Raw genomic sequence first — 10970 nt, forward strand, 5'->3', positions numbered from 1 at the left:
AAAAGTTTCTTTTCTATTCCTATTAAGTATCATCCCCAATAGTAGCAATATCTTACATCATTTGACAATCAATATAAATATCTTCCTTTCCACAAAAACACATTTTCTGCCCTTTTTTATCATTAAATTCCTTATGAAAAGGGCCTCAAAGAGACTGTTTCCAATCAATATAAATCTATTTGTTTGCACAAAAACACATTTTCTGCCCTTTTATAATTTTATTCCTTAGGAAAAGGGCCTTAAAGAGACTGTTTCCCTTATATAAGCTCAGCTGGTTCTCCTTGCTCAGGGAGTGTTAAGTGCAGTCAGTATCCCCTAATTTTTCATGCCCTGGAATAAAGCCTTGTTTGCCCAACTCTAGTCACAACTATTTTTAGTAAGTGCCTATTAATGCTACCAGGAGTAACACTACAGGCTTCACTCTGTACACGCTGATGTTTGGGCAAGAGCCTTGGCCACCTATTCATGTGTGCTTTGGGGTCTCTGAAGATGTGGCTGCGGTCATGGAGGCTTCCAATGACTTTGAGCCCATGTGGAATTGGGATGGATCCTCGGGGCCCTGCCCTTTCCCTCACTCAATACCATCTTCACCCTGGAGTAAAACTTCAGAGAAAGGGCTAAAATGAAGTTTGATATGACTCATATCTAAGGTTTTCCCACATGTGGGTAACAGAATCTCCTCCTACAAAAGGTACTTAAAGTACAATATGGACATGAATTATGAGACATTTTTTTATTTCCACCTGTACAAAATCTGGATAAGATGCAAAGCATTAACACATAAGCAAACATAAATTTAGGAAACATTAGACACTCAAATAGCTCATCGCAATCATTATGCCACTCCTTTTTGTGACCAGCAAACAGATTTTCCATTCACCTTGGACCTGTATTGTTGGAGCAACCCACAGTAATTATCCTGGAGGGCTGTTGAAGTTCAGATCTCCTGTCCAGCAATGATACAGCTTTAGGCCTTCAGCTACAGGATCTGGGTTATGATTGGTTAGCCCAATCTCTTCTGGGAAGCATTCTGTTAAGGAAATGTTCCTCTGGGGCAAACGTTCCCTAGTTCTCAAACTCAAATTCCAGATTACCCAAGAGATGATTCCCAATGTCTAAAGTATGTTTATTTCTCCGGATTTCTAGTCACAGACCCATGCTTGTAGAAGGCAATAGAAGGGCAGAAGGCAGTTTAGAATTGGGAGGTCCAGAAACTGGTCTCAGGCTTGCCTAGGCAATGGGCTGTTACTGCTCTTAGAGGGAATGGGGCAGAGAAATTCTCCACAGCTTTGTTGAACTCTGGTCAGGATGTCCAGAGGCAGAGAGAGCACTTGCCAGGGCACTAAAGAGACTGGGCCCTTCTATAGCTCACCGAGGGAGAGTGATTCCTCCCAAAGCAATCCATCCTCCTGATCCTTGGTCAACCAATCATCAGGAGGTATCCTCAGCCACTGGGGACAAATCAGAAGAGCTCACTGTGTCCTCTTAGCACTGGACCAGGGCACATGTCTAGCTCCATGGGAGGTGCCCCTTAAAACAAAGGCCCATGATGCTCAGCACAGGGCTTGTAAACACTTAGGTAATGTTTCATCTATTTCATGAGGTTGATTAGGGACTCATCAAATTGAAGGTTCTCCTGATTATTTCTGTTATACTAAGAGGAACAGAGAGACCTAGAGGGTGCCCTGTGTATCCACATGACTCTTCTGGGAATCACACGGACTGAGTAGTTCACACCAGTGATGCTGAAATGATGAGGAAGACACAGAGCGTGAGCTCACCGTGTTGACTTAGATGTGACAGAAGGCCAGATAAGGAGGCTGTAACATCCCATCAGAGCTTTGGAGGCTTGATGAGAAAAAGAGGTAAGGGAGATGGAGCTTCAGTGAAGAGCAACTCATCAGAGAGAGATGATGACCAGTAAAACAGAGAACTATGTATTCTGAAGAGCAACTGAGACCTCATCCTTCACTGGCACTATGTACCATACGGACTATATGGGTTGAAGGAGAAGAAATCTCTGGTGTCCCTGAGTTCTTTCCCTATGTGGATGGTGGAAGTGTCCAGTTATGAGCCTTCGCTGCATTTTTTTTTAAATAAAAATTTGTATTTACTTAGAAGCATTCAGAAAGTCAACAAAAGAGGTACATTTTTTTGGTTGCAAGTACAGAGTGGTATTCAGTTAACAGAGCAATTATTTCATACGCTGCATCAAAGACAACTGAAGATGAAAATGAATTACATACCCACATATAACTAATTTGTTCTGTGCGCCAAGAAGGATCTGCTTTAAATTTCCATGCCAATTTACAACCCCCATACCGTACCAGGCAAGGTTAGTGGCTATTGAAAATACCACTGAAAGACAGGGCTATCTAAAGACACATTTGGTAGTGTGTTAACTATACAAAAAAGATATTGTACATACAGTTTAAAACCAAATCTTACACAGCCTTATATTTCAGTTTTTTTCTTTAAAAGGAGTGTACAGGAGGTTAAATGCTTTATAGACAAGGAAAAAAAACTGCTTTAGAACCAACTTCTTCTTGTTCCTCCTCATCTTCATTTTCCTCATCTTCTTCATCCTTTTTCTTGCTCTTCTCAGCCTTGAAGAGGCCTTTTTTTTTAAACCCACATCATGTTTTTCTTTAGCCTGGTATGCAGCAACATCCTTTTCCTATTTTTCCTTCAGTTTAGCTGACTGCTTTTCATAAGATTGCTTGTCATAGCAGTATTATTCCACATTTCTCCCATTTTTTGGCCACATCTCCAATAGAAAGACTAGGATGATCCCCTTTAATTTTTGGACAATAGGAAGAACAGAATAAGAAAAATATTGAAGGAGGCTTCTTTGGTGCATTGGGATCCTTAAACTTCTTTGTTTTTCCTTTAGGTGGTATGTGGGTTTTCATTTCTCTCTTACAATGGACCTTTATCAGCTTTTCCCATGTCTCAATTGTTCCTTTCTCTTTAGCAGACAACATCTTCCACCTTTGTGAGCATTTTTCAGAAAATTCTGAGAAGTTCACAGAAGCATCTGGGTACTTCTTCTTGTATTCCTCTCGGCAGATTTGCACAAAGATGGCATATGAAGACATTTTCCCTCTCGACTTCTTAGGGTCACCTTTGCCCATTTTTGAACACTTTCCCTCAGCATTGCCCAGAGTAGCCCAATGCCCATTTGGCTCTTACCCAGTATTCTCTCTATCCTTCACTGTATTTTTTCTTGTGAAAACAAAACCTTTCGGAATTTTGATATTTTATTCACCTGAGTGCTTGCGGGGAAGCCAAGGATCCTTTTTGGGAGAACAAAATGAGCCAGATGCTGAAATTACTAGGTTTTCCCTAGATGGGGGTGTGAGCTACAGATTTTTGTAGGAGGGTTTTCCAGGGTGAGAGAGAGGCATGAGCTAGAGAGATTTTGTGATAGACCTCCTAAAATGGTACACAGATCCATCATATTATAATAGCTCGTGGCCCAGTGTAAACATAGGTTACAGATGGAAAGGATTTCTTTGGACTTTCTCCCATTCTGAGAAGTACTGTCTTAGGCCATTTAATGTGTCACATAGAAAAATTACAATTTTGCCGTAGCACAGAGCCAGTCCGAGGTATTCTGTACACAAATGTATTTCTGGACAACTGTGTTGTACCGTCCTTGCTGTACTCTATAACTCTCTCAATTCACTCTCCTTCCTTTCCAGCCCAGCTACCCACTTCCACTGATATCCCTTCCAATCCTGTGATACTTTGATTTGTAAACAGACTCATTTTTTTCCCCCATTTAGAATTGTGTAAGTAGAACCAAGGTGGGTCCTATGGGGTCGGTACGCTATGTAGTGGAAGACCATTGAAATTGGAATCAAAGGAAATGTGTTCAAACCCCAACTCTCCAATTTACTGTGTACACAACCCTGTGTGATCTTGGGTAAGTCCTTTTAGCTCACCTGTAAGATGCAAGCATTGTATGTTCTTAAAAGACCCTTCAGATTCTCTGACCATGTTATCACCCCATTCCAGCCCCAGAAGGCCATGCTATATTCATTTTACACTGCTGTTCCATCATTCCCAGAGATGTTGAGGAGTGCTTGGAAGTTAAAGTTAGGTAGAAGCCAGATTATAAAAGGCTTTATAGACTCCTTTTTATATTGCTCCTCCCTCCTGATAGATCCCACTTCCCATGTGAAGAAGTCCCTACTAAGTGCCTCCCTCTCCTCTTTCCCCGTTGGAATTAATTTATAGTTGCTTTGTATATGTGGTGCTTGGGGCAACCCTCACTTTCAGAGCAGGTCCCCCAGAAATGGTTGTCCTAGGTATAATGTTCTCCATGGGTCCGCATCCTCTAAAACCTTAAGTTATGACCCCACTGGTGTGCTGACCTTTAATAACCACAATCAGTTCAAAGCAAAAGCATTTAACAAGTGACATAGTGAGAAAGTTAGCAAGTAAATCTGGGTATACTCTTCCCCAAATATACATGCTATCACTAGGAAGAATGAACATATGGGAACATGCAAAGACACACATATAGGAAATACGCATGTGCAGGGAGGGCACATGCATGGAGAAGTAACTCCTAATGTCTTCCAGTAATGACATTACACCGCTTGCACTGGTCTCCCCTGGGCAAGTGTCAAAGTTGTCTAGTCTAAATGCTCATTTTATAAAACGAGGGGGCTGGAGCCCAGAGAGTTAAATCACTTGGCCAAAGTCACACAGGCAGCAAGTGACAGAGGCAGGTCCTCTGATCTCCAGGCTCCGTTCTTACCACTGTACTACTATATTACCACACACTCTTTTGATGTTGAAGGGAGGTGTGGAAACAAAGGAGAATACACATTTGTATAGCACCTACTGTGTGCTAGGCAATGTGCTGAATGCTCACAACAACCCTGTGAGATAGGTGCTGTTATTATCATCCCATTTTACAGATAAGAAAATTGAGGCAGAGGATAAGTGACTTGCCCAGGGTCACAATCCAGTAGTAGTAGTAGTAAGATAATGATAATCATTTAATATCAACTTAGTAACTTCAGTAAGGGCCAGAGCCTGAACTAATCAACCAGAAGCAAAGCTTCTAACAGCTTCTTTGTCCTCTTCTAATGTCAACAAGCCCAGATAGGGCTGACTTAAGAACGTTCTTTCCTCCGTTCATGGCCGTTAAGGATGAGACCCTTAACCCGAAACACCATTTTGAATACTGGGACTTTTCCTTATCTCAGTATTTTATGGACATATATTCTGTTATGGTATGTTAATGGTAAAGAAAATACAAATGTCCTGGATCATAATTTCAATTGACACTTTGTCAACTCTCTTATCTCATTGTATTTACAATTATAATTTACAATCTAATTAAGAAATTCCTTTCTTATACTGCGATTAAACATACATGGAGATCAGAAATTTTGAGTGACACAGACATACCGAGTTGGGATTGTCCTGAAATGCATTTAAGCCTTCTCATTCCTTTGTTCAGACCGTCAGAACTTATGCTCTGGCTCCTTGTACGTACAAGTAAGCTAGCTCCTCTAGCTTTAAGGGAATAAACATCATGAATTTTCATATCACCTAGCTGGTTTGCCTCCTTTAACCAAACTTTCAGGTTGACAATAACAATATCACATTTGACCCTCAAGACAAACCTGTGCTATTATTATCCCTATTTTATAGTTGAGGAGACTGAGGCCAACAGAAGTAGTACACAACTAGTAGTAATAAAACATAATAATAATAACTATCTCATTTGATTGTAACAACAACCCTGTGAAGTAGGTGCTGTTATTGTCCCCGTTTTACAGCTGAGAAAATGGAGTCAAAGAGAGATTAAGTGACTTGCTCAAGTTCACGCAGCTAGTAAATATCCAAGGTCACATTTGAACTCAGATTTTTCTGACTTCCCTATCTACTGTGCCACCTCACTGCCCTCTAAGCCCACCGGGTAAGTGGCTGGAGAGCTTTAGCTCTAGTCTTAGGCTATCTCTTCCTCAAGAGAAGAGTGGGCCTTGCTTTGCACTTTCAGTTCAAATGCCAGGTTTTTGCTGTTGTTTAGGTTTATAGCTTTTAGAAAAATCATCTCTCCCTTGGGCTAAGGTTCAGCCATAAGATCAGCCATAGCACAAGGGCGGGGATGGAGAAACACTCTTTTCCTCTTTCTTATCTCTACTGCCTGGTCTATCTGTTCTCTTCCAGAGTAAGGAACAGAAAGTATTTCATCTCCAGCAGCCTCAAGTACCAAGCTTTTTTGGGGGGAGGGTGTAGGGGGTGGGGGAAGTCCCTAATTAATGCCCTCAGGGCTTATCTTTCCCTTGAAGTAAATTTACTAATCCAAAGGCTTGAGTTTCTTTGTAAGAGGCTTTGCTTCTTCTCAAAGTATGATCCCAGGGACTCCTGGGAGTCCCCAAGACCCTTTCAGGGGGTCTTCAAGGTCAATACTATTTTCATAAAATGCTAAGCTATTTTTAATTTCTAATATGGTAAAATCCATATATAACCTACAAAAACAAAGGTTTTCAATAATTTAAGGATGTGAATAGGTCTTGAGACTGTTAAACCCGAAAATTTGGTTGAAGGAAACAACAGAGCTAGGTGATAGAAAAATCCATGTTGTTTATTATTTTCCCTTAAAGCATAGCGGAGCTAGCTTACTTGTACGTACAAGGAGTCAGAGTATAAACTCTGGCTGCCTGAACAAAGCAATGAGAAAACTTATATACGTTATTTTAGCAGAGCTAGCAAGCCTGTATTACCTCATTTTTTTATGACCCCCATGTATGTTTAACCATGATACAAGAAGAGGATTTTCCTTAATGGAATAGAGTTGTAAAGGATGTTGACAAAAGTCAGTTGAAACTACCGCCCAGCGTCTCTGTGTCTCATTACATTCCATAACATAGTATATACCTGTAGAATATTAAGCAAGGTAATCTCTCTTGGGGTTAGGGTAATGTCCTTAATGATCTGGCCTGTTGACAGAGGTAAGGGTATTGCCTGAGCAAACTTTTAGAGAGAACAAAGAAGCCCAGGTCCTGGATCTTCATCCAGTTACTCATTAATACAGGCTCTGGGTCTACTTGAAATTAAAAATGATATAAAATAGTATAATATTTTCCGCAAGACCAAAAAGTTTGAGAACCCAGTGTCCTAGACCAAGGGTATTTAGACTTATGCCATAGATCCCTTTAGTAGTCTTGTGAATGGTGTGAGACCTCTAGTGGTAATCAGGGCGGGGCTTTTTGTTGTTCTTCTCTTAAGTGCCTTTAATGATTCTGGCCTTTGTTTGAATGGGGCAGGTAAAGTGGAATCTCTCTTGGAATGTTTTTCAGCATTAAGACAATCAGGAGTCATTGACTTGTATGTGGTGGTACTAAGGATTAACTTTCCTATACCCTAAATGAGATTTTTCACTGTGCTTTGTTTGAGTGCTTCTCAGCACCGAGGTAATCAAATGCCCCAGGGCCCTGAGATGGGTATATAAGATCCAAGGTTGGTGTTTGACTTTTGGGGCTCACTCATGGAAGGAGTGTTGAGACTCTGGGCAAGCCGTTGTAACTGCCTCCTGGCCTTGATAACCCAGACAGTTGTTGGTGCTTCTCTGGTAACTACGAATTGTGATTTGAATCAGACAAGGTCTGTCTGTTGATGTTTGTAATTTCTGTTTGTATTTGTCTTGAAGTTCAGGGGGCTGATCTTTTCCCCCTGAACTAAGTGACTGATATATGGGTATTTAATTAAAGTGAGATCGTTAACCCCTTAACGTTGCTTTCCTTAGGAAAGCAGATCAAAGAACCTGTGCTGGCAGCTCTTGTTTCCGGTCTTGTTGGGTCTTATACCCCCTGCAACAGCTGCTAGCTAAATTGTTGCTACAAGACCCTTTCCTAGAATAAGATTTTTTAAATGCATAAAATAAAATTCATAAGATTATGAAGGTAACCAATTAGGCTGAAATACAATTCTCAAAATGTTTTTTTTTAAACCAATAACTCATATTCACAGCAGGTTAAGAACCTCAGCCAAAGATGGTGAGTCTTCCCCATGCCTCCTGACTTTAAGCTCTGACGTCTTCATTACCCCCATTTTTACCTATATACTATGCTCCCTTTAACTACCTAACAGTTCTGAGGTTCAGGCTGGTTTCTCAGCTCTAGGCTTCTTCAGTTCTAGGTGGAGGAAAGGTAGAAGCTAAGGTCAGGGATCAGTCATCTTTTTTACCAGCCTAGCCCCTTTCTTGGCCTTTCCTATATAGATAGCACCAGTTGAAGCTTAAAGGGGCTTTGAACTCCCTCTTACACATCTGTTTTCTATTTACCCTAGCTGTGTACAAGGTGTTTCCCCCAGTAGAGCATCAACTTCCAGGGTGAAGGGCATATTCATTTTTGTCGTTGTATCTTTGCTGCCTAGCATGATTTCAGGTACGTAAACATTGAATAAATGCTTGCTGAATTGAACTGACTTGACCCGAAAGTCCCCTAAATCTTTCTTGTGGGATCTTTCTAGACTACTCTTAGTAAAGGTCATTAATCTTGTATTTACTGAGGTCTAGTGTATGCTCAGCATCACATTTGGTGCTGCAGGCAGGTGGGAAATCAACAGATAAATAAATACATATGCTGTAGGAGTTCAGAGAAAGTGTGGCTTGGAGAAGTAAGGAAGCAGAAATACCCCCTCATTCTCCAGGTCAGGGACAGAAGTGAAAGGCAGCCACAATGAAATCACCTTTTACTATTCTCCTGTGGGAAGTTCCTCATTGGGCACATCCTAACCTAGTCTCTGCTAGCTTTTTGAGGATTCCAGGCAAAATGGGAAAATGCCACAAGAGAACTGGAAAGATTGCATATCTGGATGCCTTTGTTCAGGGAATAGCTTATGGAACAGGAGAGCTTTAAAAAAAATAAAGTAAACCCTCTGCTACATATAGGGTGACTCTGGGCAAGTCACAGGTGGCTCCCCAACACTACAAGTTATAGAACAGTAGCAAGGCTGCTTTGCTCAAGGGGATTTCCTCTCAGGATGTTCCTTACAATGGTGAGACCACAGTTTTGGGCAAAAAAAAAAAAAATTACTGCCTCACCAATTTTGTGGTTGACAAATAAGCCAAACAAATGCCCATCGTGAGCTGGGCAGAGACATGAAACCCCTGCTGCTACCTCAGTGCCGAGTATCCCTTAACAACCTAAGGAAGGATGCCAAGAATGGCCATTTGGATTTTGTAACACATTTAAAAAAAACAAAAACGAAATCACAACTTTTCCCTTGTACATTATATGTAATATAAAAATTGGAGGAAGAGTTGGGGGACACTTGGAGGGAAGGTGAGCGATCTCAACTCACTGCACAATACATTATCATTTCCATTTCTATAGCTCCCCATGTTATTTTACAAAAATGCTTTCCTCAAAGGATTATTATGGTAAGAGTCAGTAAATCAATCTCAGAGCAAGGTGTCTTCTACCCTTTACATCTCCTCAGCCCTGAGAGGTGAAGGGTCAGGAGAGTGGTCTTTCTAACTCAGTTTGCTTTGTCCCCAAGATCATCAGTTAACAATGAGTTTAGTTAGTCAACCTTAAGTAGCTTTTGGAAAGAGATGTATACAGCTAGGTCCATTAATGCCAATAGTGAATCCAGTGGTCACATGTACTTGAATTCTCACTATTTGAAATTATAGTTATGTAAAACATGGTAATTAGTTGTAGTAAGAATACAAAACATCTCCTCACCAAAGTCTATGACATAATCTCCCACCTCTGCATATGGAATCCAGGAGAAAGTGGGCTCAAGCTTAGAGAGCACATGTGACAAAGGGTAACCTACAATTTCTGGTTGCTGGAAGTCCTTTTCTCCTTTTCATGGGTGTGCTGCAGAATTCATCCTTAGGCACAGGGAAACTTCTTTGCTGCACTTTTTGTAGAGCTGTGAATCTGTGTATCTGCTATCCTGATGTAGACACTGCCACCAGATACTGCTATCCCAGGGGATAATTTGAGGATGGGATACTGAGGGAGATTTTTAAAAAGGGCTCCAAATCTTTTGAGGCACAAAAGGTCTTCCAGCCAAAGGTGGGTGGGAAATAGAGCACAGCTGTGAAGTATTCTCCTCTCACCCTGCCTCCTCCCCCAAGAGACTTCTTAGAGGGTTCAGCTGGATGACTCTCTCCTGGTTTGCTACTTGTAGGAATCGAAATCTCTATCAGTTTTTAAGTGCTTTGCTATTTTATAAAGAACCCCTGACCAAGTATCCTCAACTAATCTTTACACTCCTGTGCAACATCACTCCACAAAGGCTCATAGGAGATATCTAAGCTGACCAAGGCCTTTCCATGGGAAGCCTAGGATGGATTTGATTCAATTGAGAAGTGTTCCCACCTGGTTCAAGCACAAGGGTATAGCCTTGTATCACTTCCTTTAAGTAAAGTGGGGGCAATTTGGTTGATTTACCTCACCCTTGCATTTACCATTTTGTAGGAAACTGTGGGTCAGGGCGGTTAGTGACTTGTCCAAAGTCATATGGGTTTTGGTGCAACAGAGCCAAGATTCTAGCTCAAGTCTCCTGCCTCTAGATCTAGGGTCATCTCCATTTTGTTCTATATTATTCTTTATATACACTATATATTTATGCATATACATACATGTATATTCTTTATATTCACTAATTTCTAAGGGGGGCACTTAGGAAGGAGAATATGCTCTAATTTAGGGAAATCTAATTCATTTTTGCCACGTGCTTTGACAATTTCCTCTGATTCTCTACAGTGAAATGGATAAATTACAGGTCTTAAAGTCGGGAAGACCTGGGTTCAAATGTGACCTCAGACATTTATTTACTAGCTGTCTGACCCGGAGCGAGTCACTTAACCTTGTTTGCCTCAGTTTCTTCATCTTTAAAATGAGCTGGAGAAGGAAATGGCAAACCACTGCAGTATTTTTGCCAAGAAAATCCCAAAAGGGATCATGAATAGTTGAACTTGAGTGAAA

The 10970-nt window shown here is 41.0% G+C and overlaps 1 protein-coding gene across 1 annotated transcript; it reads right to left on the reverse strand.

Annotated features, from left to right (window-relative positions):
• Nucleotides 1-2723: 2723 nt before the first annotated feature.
• On the reverse strand, nucleotides 2724-3134 carry LOC118844446 (high mobility group protein B1-like). Its single transcript, XM_036752336.1, has one exon. The coding sequence runs from the start codon at nucleotides 3132-3134 to the stop codon at nucleotides 2724-2726; it is 411 nt and encodes a 136-aa protein (XP_036608231.1).
• Between the last annotated feature and the right edge of the window lie 7836 nt (nucleotides 3135-10970).

The sequence above is a fragment of the Trichosurus vulpecula genome, chromosome 3 (assembly GCF_011100635.1).
Source record: "Trichosurus vulpecula isolate mTriVul1 chromosome 3, mTriVul1.pri, whole genome shotgun sequence".
Classification (NCBI taxonomy): domain Eukaryota; kingdom Metazoa; phylum Chordata; class Mammalia; order Diprotodontia; family Phalangeridae; genus Trichosurus; species Trichosurus vulpecula.

Coding starts and splice junctions, on each gene's coding strand:
- LOC118844446 (XM_036752336.1), bottom strand. CDS start 3,134: ATGGGCAAAGGTGACCCTAAGAAGTCGAGAGGGAAAATGTCTTCATAT.